Source organism: Barbatula barbatula, assembly GCF_947034865.1.
Source record: "Barbatula barbatula genome assembly, chromosome: 1".
Classification (NCBI taxonomy): domain Eukaryota; kingdom Metazoa; phylum Chordata; class Actinopteri; order Cypriniformes; family Nemacheilidae; genus Barbatula; species Barbatula barbatula.
In genome coordinates this window covers 30,899,336-30,912,348 of record NC_136766.1, presented here as the reverse complement: position 1 = coordinate 30,912,348, position 13,013 = coordinate 30,899,336, and the positions used below count along the sequence as shown (strand labels likewise).

The 13,013-nt window shown below is 44.1% G+C and overlaps 1 protein-coding gene across 7 annotated transcripts in view; it reads left to right on the top strand.

Moving 5' to 3' along the window:
- LOC306892223 (NLR family CARD domain-containing protein 3-like) overlaps positions 1–13,013 on the top strand; it is a 100,031-nt gene that overhangs the window by 85,606 nt on the left and 1,412 nt on the right. For all 7 annotated transcript variants that reach the window (XR_013786440.1, XR_013786441.1, XR_013786442.1 and 4 more), the window contains 2 exons: positions 11,206–11,379; positions 12,811–12,987. Coding sequence is in view for 4 of the 7 variants with exons in the window: in XM_079453152.1 (XP_079309278.1) it covers positions 11,206–11,379; positions 12,811–12,987 (351 nt within the window). In the remaining 3 variants the exon portion in view is untranslated. The remainder of the gene's footprint in view (positions 1–11,205; positions 11,380–12,810; positions 12,988–13,013) is intronic.

The following is a 13,013-nucleotide window of genomic DNA, read 5'->3' as shown; positions in this document are numbered from 1 at the left end:
GTACGGTTAAACCGTTCACACTGGCCATTACCAGCTGGATGGTATGCGGTAGTACGAGACTTACCCACCTGGTAAAGGGTGCACAACTGCTGGATAAGATGCGATTCGAAGTTACGTCCCTGGTCCGAATGGATACGGCCTGGGACCCCAAACTTAAAGAACCATTCGTCAACCAGGACGCGAGCCACAGTCGCCGCCTGTTGGTCCCGAGTAGGGATTGCCACTGTGAATTTACTAAAAATGTCTGTCATTATTAACACGTTTTCATGCCCCGAACGAGAAGGTTCTAGGACCGTAAAATCAATGGCCACTATCTCATTTGGACGGGAAGCTAACAGATGGGCCATGTAGCTTCTGGGGACTGGGGCAGCCTCTTTGGCTTGCTGGCACCGCTCACATTGCTGTATCCAACGGGCTACATCGGCCGACATCCCAGGCCAGTAGCACCGCTGTCGCACCAGTTCCAAAGTGCGCTCGGTGCCTTGGTGCCCATGACACTGATGCAGTTGGGTCAACACTTCAGTCTGTAACACAACAGGCAGCACCAGCTGCAACACCTTTGCACCACCATCAGGACTGCAAACCCGTCGATATAATAGGCCCCCCAGTTCCTCCAACCGCTCCCATTGCCGGAGTAACACCAACACTAGCTTGGGTAACTGTCGTCGTTCTTGGGGCCCTGGGCCTTGCCCTTGGCGCCAAAATTTAAAAGCTGAACTGATAATGGGATCCTCCTCCTGTAATCGAGCCAACTCTGGTCTAGATCGATTTGGCATCACCTGCATGGCCCTCACAGTGGTGGAGTCTGCCCGATCCACCACTCCAGCACGCCTAAGCAGTTCAGGAACTAATGTTCCCAACGAGCCTTCCCTTTCCAGGTACCGTTCCTTAGGAGTCATGCGTGATAGCGCATCCGCATTCTGGTTAGATCTCCCGGATCGGTACTGCACTTCGAAATCAAAGGCCGCTAGTTCAGCTGCCCATCGCTGTTCGGTGGCACCTAACTTAGCAGTCGCCAAATGACTAAGGGGGTTATTGTCTGTACGAACGATACAACGATGGCCCAATAAGTACTCACGAAACTTTTCAGCCATGGCCCATTTTAGAGCCAAAAACTCAAGCCGCATAGAACTATAGGTAGCAGTGTTACGCTCTGCAGGACGCAGGCTACGGCTGGCATAGGCCACTGGTCTCACCTTGCCCCCAATCTCTTGAGACAGTACAGCACCTAACCCTACATAGCTGGCATCGACTTCCAAGATAAACGGTAACTTAAAATCAGCATATGCCAGGACTGGTGTGGTGGCAAGCTTAGCTTTCAGGGTCCGGAATGCTTGTTCACACTGTTCGGACCATAACGCATCCAACTCCTGTATCTTAGTTCTCCCCTTCCCTTGTCCTACCTCCCCTACCAGCCGATGCAACGGTGCTGCTATCTGAGCAAACCCTTCCACAAATCGCCGATAGTAACTACCAAATCCCAGAAAGGTACGTAGCTCTGACACAGTCTTGGGGCGTGGCCACTGCGCCACAACCTCAACCTTTGCCGGGTCTGTGGCCACTCCTTGGGGGGATATTACGTGTCCTAAGTACTGCACCTTTTCTCTAAAAAATGCACACTTGGCCAAGTTTACCTTAAGATCAGCAGCCCGCAACCGTTCCAGCACCATCCTCAACCTCTGTAAATGATGTTGCACAGAGGAGGAATAGACAATAATATCGTCTAGATACAGCAGGAGAGACTGATGTTGCTGGTCGCCAAACAGCCGTTGCATCAACCGCTGGAAGGTGCCTGGTGCGTTACACAAACCAAAAGGCATACGGTTCCATTCATATAAACCAAAAGGTGTACAAAAAGCTGTTTTGTAGCGATCAGCCTCTGCAACCGGGACTTGATTATATCCGCTGGCCAGATCTAGCGTAGTGAACCAGCGAGCCCCTGTCAATGAATCCAATGTCTCATCGATTCGAGGCAGTGGAAACGAATCTTTCCGAGTTTTAGCATTGAGTTGGCGGTAGTCTACGCACATGCGTAGGCCACCGTCCTTCTTCTTAACCAATACTAATGGGGAGGCGTACGGGCTACAACTTTCCCGGATCACTTGGGTGTCTAAAAGCTGGCCAATATGAGTCTTAACTAACTCATATTCAGATGGAGGAATCCGTCTATAGCGTTGTCGAACAGGCGTCTCGTCGATTAAAGGAATTTCATGGGACAGGAGGTCGGTACAACCCAAGTCTCCCTCCCCAGCAGAGAACACCGCCTGGAATTCCTGAAGGAGAGCCCTAACCTTGCCCTGTTCCTCATCCGACAGCCCTGACAGTTCTATGTTCTCGACCTGTGCTGCCTCAGGGGCTGCCATCATATCACAAGTCACTGTGATAGCAGGAACCGCAGATACCTCAGTCAGTCCGGCAGGTGAATCCACCAGATACACTTCCCGCAACTTCCCGAGGATGGTTTTCGGGTATAAAACAGCGTCGAGAACACCCACATTGACAACAGGCACCCAAACCAAACCACCGTCGACATACACTAACGACGGAGAGGCCAATAAGCCAGCAGGCAGACCAGTGTCAAGGGGCTCGAATAACACGATCTTATCTCTAAACATGGACGAACATGTTGCTGTTACAAACTTCATAGTGCCCCCTGGAACGCGACAAACCCGATGCCCACGGACTCTTACATTGCCCCCGTATGCCAGAACGCCATCTACTTTCTGACAGGCTTGGAAGGCCCGAGATATTCCCACGTCTTGGGTCACTAATGGTAGCTCAAATAGGGTCGGTCCGTACTGCCCGAAAAGCTCACGATAACAGCGACCAAGAACATTCATTCCCAAAATCCCAGGAACACTAGAATTACCCCCAGGTGGATCACGCACAACCAATATGCCACACCCTGATACCACACGATCACACAGTTCAACGTCCAATTCCATATACCCTATATAAGGGATTTCCAGTCCATTGGCTGCTCTAAGCTGTAACCAATGACAGTTTTGTAATCGACGCTGGCCCCATGGTTCGAATCCAGACCGAAAACAACTCTCTGTAATGGTCGATACCATGGAACCAGTGTCTATCAAACAGGGTATGGGCACACCGCCAATATTTGCAACTAAATGTGGGCATGAGGAGACTAAACGAGGCACAGAACCGCTGGCACGAAAATCACAAGAGCCATTCTTACCTCCAACCGAACTGAGACTCTGCAGTCCGGTGGGTACTAGTTTTCCGGCTGGTTAGGGACACTTGACCTAGCATCACGAGATATCAGGTTACCCCGGGAATGGTTTTGAGGGCCAGACGAATGGGGCTGCCACTGACAGTCTCGAGCAAAATGGCCAGGCTGTTGACACCGTCTGCAAATCACGTAACTAGAACGCAGTGGCTGACCACGAGACTGGGGACTATGGTTACGGGCTAAAGTCTGAGAAAGCTGATCAATTTGCTGTTGCTGTCGAATCAGCATGTCCTTCAACTCCCTAAATTCCTGTGAATGATGTCCCTGCTCAGGATTTACCCCAGAATCATCTTTAACGCCACATTGATGTCCCTGCACCAAAGGAACAGACTGACTGCGCCCCCGTACACCGCCTGGCACTCCCTCTCTCTCCCAGCGAATTGCTTCCCCTCGGACATCTAACAGTGTTGCAGCAGGCTGACGCCTTACCAATTGTTTCAATTCTCTGCGCAAGGCATTATCCAACACACATTCAATAAACTGATCCCTAACTACCACCTGCGCATCTAAAATGGCATGCGGAGACTGTTGTTTAAGCTTGTCAAATAAACTCAAGAGCGCCAGGGAGAACTCTTGTAACGTTTCTCCCTCCAACTGTCGCCGTGAGTAAAAGGCTTCTTGAAGCGTAATATAGGACTCGAGACAGCCATACACTTCACGCAACGCAGAAATAATCTTCTCAGGATTATCTTTATCAGGGCTCGGCCGATATTTAATCTCATCCCGAGCCTCTCCCTCAAGATGATCAAACAAAAAGAAAGCCTGCTCGACAGCCGTCATCGTCCGCATGCGCATGCACGCCTGAGCTTCTTCGACCCACTCGTCAATGCCTACACCAGACCTACCATTAAATTTGGGACAGCGCCGTTCACGAGGAACAAAAACAAAGCGCTCAACGGTGTTAACATTGGATCCTACAGATATAGGCGTTAATGGCCGTGACGCACTACTAGAGCCTGCGCCAGGATCAAGCAACTCAACCGGTGTCTGCTCCTGTCGCAGTCGATCGTTATCGGCCTTCAACTGAGCCACAAGGTCTCTCATTTCCTGTAATTCAGCCTCCATCTCTACACAATATAAGGGGTAATCACCAGACGCGTCTCCACCATATGGTCAAGTAGAAGAAAGAAAATATATATATGTGTGAAAAAAAAATACAAATCCCTACGTCTGTACCCGTACAACAGCCAAGATCCTGCCGACTACGCCAAATGTGGCGATGGCATACGGTGAAAGGAGATTAATCAAAGCATGAGCCGACTACGCCACCCCGGATAGGGCCAGGGACCCAAAATTAAGTAAATCACCAAAAGCTCACAGGTTCGTTATTGGCTGAGACAGGTAGCAGACAAAAGGGAAGCTGGTAAACAATTTATTTCACACACACCATCTAAAATACAAAATCACATTTAATTAAAGTCATTAAAAGAAACAGGCCATCATCTTCGTACAAAGCATACACACACTTAAAACGTCCAACCCAGAATTGGGGAAAGTCGTCTGATTGATCCGACAACCGTTGTGCTCACTCACGTCACCACACGCCAAATGTTTCGATATTGTGGACACTACAAACAAGTCAACCACAGCACCACATACAGAGGATCTCGACCGCGACTAATTCCCCCTAATTCTGGAACGAAAAGAAAATTAATAAACTCAATCCCAAAATCACTTACACAAAACAAATTAAACCAAATCACTTAAACAAAACAAATTAAACCAAATCACTTAAACAAAACAAACGAAGTAAACAAAATCACTTAAGCAAAACGAAGTAAACAAAATCACTTAAGCAAAACGAAGTAAACCAAATCACTTACACAAAACAAATTAAACCAAATCACTTAAGCAAAACAAATTAAACCAAATCACTTAAGCAAAACGAAGTAAACAAAATCACTTAAACAAAACCAAATCACTTAGGCAAAACGAAGTAAACAAAATCACTTAAACAAAACGAATTAAACAAAATAAATTTTAAACAAAACGAATTAAACAAAATCAATTTAAACAAAACAAGTTACGCCCAAAATGACATCGATAATAATAGCTAGTCCGGTAATCACCAGTCCTCCGAGAAAGAGAGCCAAATGTCGTGCCTATAGACACGCAGAACGCGATATCGAAGCACGTCAACAGACACTGAATGGTTATTATACACTGGAAATAACTGCCAGCTAAATGGGAATAGATCCTCCACACCAACCGGGACAAAGACGCTGTCCCAGGCACGGCAACGAGTGAAAGAGCAAAAACGGAAATAAACACGACTCTACGGACTGTCCACTTCGGTCCGGAACAGTCAGCTTCATGCATCCGCTACGCAGTGAAATGAAAGTGGAAGGTAAATTAAGCGTCGCACTAAAAGTAACGGGTCTGGAAACAACCCGGTTCAGGAATCCACTAGGCAGTCAGGTAGGAGAAATGGTAAGTTGAACGAATCAGTGCGAACAATAGTGGCACTGTCTATCTCGGAAAACACTCCAGTTCAAGCAGTCGTTATACATGCAGGTACGATAGCGCTAGTCCATAAGGGAGAATCACAGCCCCAAATAGCGCCGGTATCAGCCTGCGAACTGGCGTCGGTTCAGCCTGCTGCAACACCTCCAACACCCAAAGTCACTGCAGCTAATGACCCGTAATGCACCACGCACTTGACGCGGACTTCACTAATGGCTCTCGAAAATACATGGCCATTCACAAATGCCCGCAGTACTCCTCAACCACACTCTTGGACGTGTAGCCCAACCCACCGGAAATAAAGGTACTCCCGGAAGCCCTATAGGACACACCTGTGTGACATGCCAGTCCTATCTACCTTTATACCCCCGGACCGTACCATTTCCTCAAACATAGGTGGGTCAGGCAATCGCATCACCACATTATTATGCAGTAAGAAACTACCGGTGTTGAATGAACTTTAAATTTGTGTAATGGAATGGTTCATGAAAGTGGAGACGTAAATACTCACAAGGAGTGGACATTTCACTGCCCCGAGAGCTGTTGGCACGCTCAGCTTGGACATACATGGCTTCATGTTCAGAGGCTGAAACACATGAATCAGCCTGTAACTATCACGTAGTGTATCCACTACACATTACCTTTCTTCAAAAGCTTTCATCAGTACTCACAAGCGTGCAGTAGGGTAGTTGGGTACCTTGACACCTATACAGAGTTAATAAAGTAAAAATTACTATATACATCTCCAAAAAAAATCTTATTCATTTTGAAACCAGAATTATAAATTCATTATAGAAAGTCATTACCCCTGACGCTCGCCTCCTCATCTGAATCTGTTAATTCTGCAAAAAAAGTACATAAATATTGATTTCAAAAATTTTAGCCCCAATTTGTGTCAACAGAAAACAAATGTATGAATTACTTGAGAATGAGAAACATACCATTTCTAACAAAACCCTCCGGAGTTCCTTTTTTAGTACGGTTCCTTGATCTAATTACCACCTCCTCCTCCGCCTGACTGGTCAGGTTGTAGTTGTTGCATTCACGATGGTTATCTAGAAGTTAGACAATTCAACTTAAAAAACATTTCTTCAGTAATATTTGACTTGAATATAGATTTAATTTTCGATCACTTGCCTGAAGTCATTTTTATTTTAATTAAAGGGAACATCATCCAGTCATCCTGGGGGTTCATTTTCTCCTTTAATGCTCTTTCGGTTTTTGTGGTGCTCATGTTATGTGGCCATCTAACTGTTCTATTGTTCCTGTCGATCCAATTGTAAGGAACTACACCCTCCTCCTCTTGTTCACCCTCTTTCCAAACAGCCCTGGCGTACATAACCTGGAAAGAAGAGCATATGTATGTTACTTAAAGCTTTAATATTTTAATTTAGCTTATGCTAAATTCTCATTAGGAGTGACAAGATCACTAATGAGTGCATTAGAGGGTCAGCCCATGTTAAGTTAGTGGAATAAGCAAGCGAGGTTAGGATGATAGGGTTTGGAAATGTATGCATTTATCAAACACTTTTAGCCATGCTCTTACATTGTATTCAAGTTACAATTTTAAATTTTGATCAGCCCTGCTAGCACCATGGTGTTCTATTTGAGCAACATGACATGTGCTGAAGAGGGATGAGGGTTACATTTGGAGAAGGAAATAGTGAAGAGGGAGGCAAGGGGATGTTTATGGATGCAGTGAGAAAGGAGTCACTGAGGAAGATGCAGAAAACAAACAGGTGATCGGCTGTGATAATCCTGCTGTGATCTAGATAAAAGAATAAGAAAAAAAAACATCTGCATTTCTTTGTCTGAGAAATGCAAATCTGTCGTCTCTCAAGAGAAAACAACTGTCCCTTTCTTTATCAGAGATAAACACTTTCGGGAGCATTTTGCTTTTGTTTACTTCTGAATGTTCCATTTCTGACAAACGCCTGGTAACCTGTTCCAGGGGACTTCTCCCGCTCCTCACATGTTTCTTGATTCGTTGCAGGTAGTTTTCAAATGGAAAACAGGAAATGTCATTTAAGGAACAGTTGAAGTGGCTGGCATCTTCATGGAGATGAATTAATCCATGTATAGTGTATACAGGAAAGGTCTTGCCATACAGGTCAGCACAGCACATGACGAAGGACTTGATTAGTTCATGAGCATATTGGAGATAGGCATTTCGAATCCGGTCATCAGACTCCAGCATTATCGACATGGCTACTGTCAAGGACAAGAAATGTTTGTATCTTTCAGGGGACAACACAGTTTTCAATACCACAGGTCCTGTCGTAGTTCAGTTGCTTTCCACCTATCCATTTCGTGTAAACCCCTTGGTTGTCTAGCAAATTCACTTGGCATCTTCCCTCTCAGTGCAATTAGTTTTTGAGAAATAGCATCCTTTTGCCACACATTTTTGGGCCATGAGTCAAGTAAATTAACAGGCGTCTAACTACTCCCAAGCAGACCATATGCATGTAATCCAAGACAAATGAATTAACACAAGGAATTCCTCCCGCAATAAGGGGGCTGACATCAGTTTGGTAGTTTCTGTACTCCACCCTGGAGAAACCGTCATCTGTTCGAGAAGTGCATTCCTGTTCACTGAAAACTATTCTTCTCTCAACACGTGCACCTCTGATTAAACATCTTTCACAACTCTCATATGAAGTATGACCCTCAATTTTGCTCTAAGGCCCACTGTCTTAGGTCGTCTTCAAAGCTGCTTGTCACCTCAGCTTCATCATTTGGTTCATTTTCAGAGTCAGTAGACCAATAGTCCATGTCAGTGTCAAAGTCAAAACTATCTGATGTCCCAGGAACACTGTCACTAATGAAACTATGTGGGGTCCCAGGCAAATTGTCAATGCTACAACTAGCAGTCGTGATCTGGTGTAAGAGCGTTGGGCTTGTGATCAGAAGGTTGCTGGTTCAAATCTCAGTGCCAGCAGCCCATTTACATTTAGTAATTTAGCAGACGCTTTTATCCAAATCGCCTTACAGATGAGGAAACATTGGAAGTAATTATAACAACATAGGCCACAAAATACATAAGTGCATCAAACTAGTCTATTAAAGCCTAGCACAGTATAAAAAGCTAAGAATAGTGAGGTTAGTACATTATAATTTTTTTTATAATTTTTTTTTATTATAAAGAAGGAAAGGGAAGAAAATTAGGAAAAATCAATCAGCGACGTGTTGACGGAAGAGATGCGTTTTTTGGGCGTTTTTTAAAGATGGCAACCGAGTCTGCTGATCTTGTAGCAGCTGGTAGATCATTCCACCAATGTGGAACAGATCCAGAGAAGGTACGGGAGGGTGACTTTTTTTCCTTTTTGGGATGGTACCACTAGTCGTTGTTCCTTTGCAGACCGCAGTGATCTGGCAGGATCATAGATCTGCATTAGCGAGTGAAGATACGATGGTGCAGATCCAGTGTTGGTCTTGTAGGCCAGGAGCATAGCTTTGAACTTTATGCGGGCGGCAACAGGGAGCCAGTGTAACCTGATGAAGAGCGGAGTTACATGCGCTCTCTTCGGTTCACTGAAGACCACTCTTGCCGCCGCATTCTGGATCATCTGGAGAGGTTTGATTGTGCAAGCAGGAAGTCCAGCCAGAAGCGCATTGCAATAATCCAGTTTGGACAGGACAAGAGCCTGGACTAGGACTTGCGTAGAGTGCTCCGATAGGAAAGGTCTAATTTTCCTAATGTTGTAGAGGATGAATCTACAGGACCGGGTGGTGCTGGCAACATGACTTGAGAGGTTAAGCCGATCATCGATTACCACTCCCAGGTTTCTGGCTGTGCTGGACGGTGTAATCGTTGATTAGCCTAGTTGAATGGCAAGGTTGTGGTGAATCTTTGGGTTGGCTGGGATCACAAGCAGTTCCGTTTTTGCAAGGTTTAGCTGCAGGTGATGATCCTTCATGCAAAGCGAGATGTCACTCAGGCATGCCGCGGTGCGACCAGCGACCGTCGGATCGTCCGGTTGAAATGACAAGTAGAGTTGTGTGTCGTCGGCATAGCAGTGATAGGAGAAGCCATGCTTCTGAATGACCAAGCCGAGGGATGTCATGTAAATGGAGAAGAGTAGCGGTCCAAGCACTGAGCCCTGTGGCACCCCCGTGTTGAGCTGTTGGGACGCGGAGACCTCATCTCTCCAGGATACTCTGAATGACCTACCCGAGAGGTAGGACTCAAACCATTGCAACGCCATTCCAGAGACACCCTTTAGCACTGAGAGAAGCCAGGAGGATGTGTCATGACTGAAGTGCCCTTGAGCAAGGCACCTTACCCCTGATTGCTCTGCAGTAATGTGTCACTGTAAAAAACTACTTGTAAGTCGCTTTGGATAAAAGTGTCTGCCAAATGAAAAAAAAAATTAATTGGAGTGCCAGGCACACTGTCAGAATAATTTTGAATGCCCAAATGTTCATCATCACTGTCAGAATGACATAGAAGTTGTTTGAGCTCTCTTTGACGTTTTCGCCATTCTCTCATTCTTAAAGCCATCTGTAATCACAGACGTCCATTTCAGTTAATTTAGTTTTACTTTTAACTTGACTGGGGTATGTGCAAAGGAAATGAGGTCATAACAGATAGCTTGTTTAGGCGGTTTGGTGCTTTTGAAGGGCAGGACACCTCACTTCACGTCCAAATATAAAAGGACACCACAAACCACCTGACAGTAAAACATGATTGGTTTTGAAACACCCAACTAAACATTTACAATAGTCAAAACGCCACCGCAAAACCGTTTGCCAAAGTTTTAAATAATCTAAATACCTTGGGTTGCTTATGATTTTATTACAGTAGAGATGCGAGGATGAGCTAAAATGTCACCCGCATTGACTGCTTCAAATAAATTATCCACCCAGCCGAATGTATAATTTTCTCTGCTATAGATATCTGCAACATATCTTTATTGGTAAGATCGGCTCCGTGAGATATAATCAAGTCTAGTGTATGATTAAATCAATGATTTAATCATCATTATATATATTTGTGATTCTTCAAATAATCCGAAGGCTGCTGAAGCGGAGTGGTGTGAAGAGGATTCACGTCCAAGCTAAATACTTTCTCTTTTTACACCGCTAAAGGTCTGCATATTCCACTCCGCATTTGCCATTTAACGCTCGCTCCTCCCAGTCTGTTTCTGCTTCCTGGAGAGGCCAAAATATTTCATTGATAGGTAGAGGCAGTAGAGCAGGGGTCGGCAAGTAAGTTTGGCATCGGGCCAAAAACACATATTAATAAACACAGGATAATTTAAGAAATTAATTGATTAAAAATGCAACTTAAGATGTGAATCACAATTGTTTTATATATCAAAGATCTGATATTATAGTTTTGAGTTTTTATTCGTGGAAAATGTTTTACATTTTCATTCACAGCAGTTAATTCTCATTCTACATCCATTGACCCTTGTTTTCTTTATGTCTGACTGTGAGTGACATTTAAAGTTGTACTTTAATACACTGTTATCTTGTTATTTCTCTCTCAGTCTGTGGAAGTGTAATCTGACAGAGAAAAGTTGTTCAGCACTGGCGTCAATTCTCAGATCAAACTCCTCAAATCTGACAAAACTGAACCTGAGTCACAATAATCTGCACGATTCAGGAGTGAAGCTGCTCTCTGATGGACTAAAGAATACAAATTGTAAACTGAAGTCATTGAGGTAAGAGAATCCTTAAAGCAATAAGATTAAATGTGTGTGTTTGTATCATCTAAATGTTTGTAAAAGTTGATGAGAATGTTGATCTAATGTTGTTCATCATAGTGTAAGACAGTAGGGGTCCCCCGGGAGGTTGTAAGGCCGCGATGGCGGGGTCTTCAGGAATCTTTTTTTCATTAGAAATAGCGTATGCAATCAATAAGTGTAACAAAATATACAAATATTAGTCAAGATAAAACCAGGCAAATAAAAAGCCAAAATAAAACAGCCTTAATTTCCTCCCCCTCGATCATTAACCCTGAGGTGATTACAGTACGTCACATTAACAACCGCATTAGGTTTGGTGCAGCAAATCCATTTACAGCACCCTGTTAAACAGTCCCATGTGCACGCAGATTCTTTTTCAGGTTTTAAATTTAGGGTATTCTTATTTGTCGAAATGAAACGTTGGTTAATATCGACCAACGACAATGCAGGGAGGCCAGCGGAGGAGTATAAAGTAATGAGTAATTAACTATAAAATAATATGTTAAACTGTGCTCTTTTTGTCACGGTTTGGTTAAAGGGAGAACCCAAGTGCAGGCAGACACGGGGATGAAGGGGTTAACACAAGGACTTTAATATATATATACAAAACAGAAAACAAACACCCACGATGGGGTAACAAAACAAGAACAGGGGACACGATAAACTGAAAAGAACAAAACACACTTGACAAGAACACTAAGTATTTTCTAGTCTTTGTATTTTGTAGTTAAAGGCTTTCAGGATGAGGGATCGATGGACAAGGCATCTATACAGGGAAACAAGTACAACGAACGAGCACAGGACAATGAACACAAGGATGTTTTGAAGGGGAAACACAGGATAATTAACAAGGGGCAGGTGTAGGTAATGAAACATTAATGGGAAGGCTATCGAGACAAAAGGGCGGGAAACACAGACGAGACACGAGAAAGCACATGGCAAGTCAAAATCAAAACAACGCCATGTCTTTCTCACACAAAACCTAAGGCTATGCCATGACTCCGCTGCAAGACCAAGAATAAGCATGACATGATAGCGGAATCATGACACTTTTGTGTTGTCATGCTGCACGTTTGGGTAGACCATTTCACACACATTACAAAAAACACATGACTTTAATCAGTTTAGTTTTCCTCATTAAGAAAAAGAAGGCGGACATAAATATGATAGAAAATAATCAATAGTAATATAGAGTTAATAAACTGTAGTGACACAGATAACACATGCAAGACCTCCTTGTTTGATGCGTAAATAGATGAATGAGCGTTCCAAATGCTTTCAATCTTTCTCTCTCTCTGTTTATCTTTCATTGACTTTATATGTTCTTATTATAAAAGTCACACACACCTCATTATATTTCACGACTTGATTTGCTGTAAGTGTCAGGAGTTTTTTTTCACTCTGTAGTCTGGAGCTGTGCAAAATTGGATATGAAGGTTTTGCTGCTCTGGCTTCAGCTCTGAGATCAAACCCAAACTCACACCTGACACATCTCAATCTGAACTATAATGATCCTGGAGATTCAGGAGTGAAGCTCATCTCTGATCTACTGAAGGATCCAAACTGTAAACTACAGGAACTACAGTACGTTCTTCATTTAGTGTTTGAAT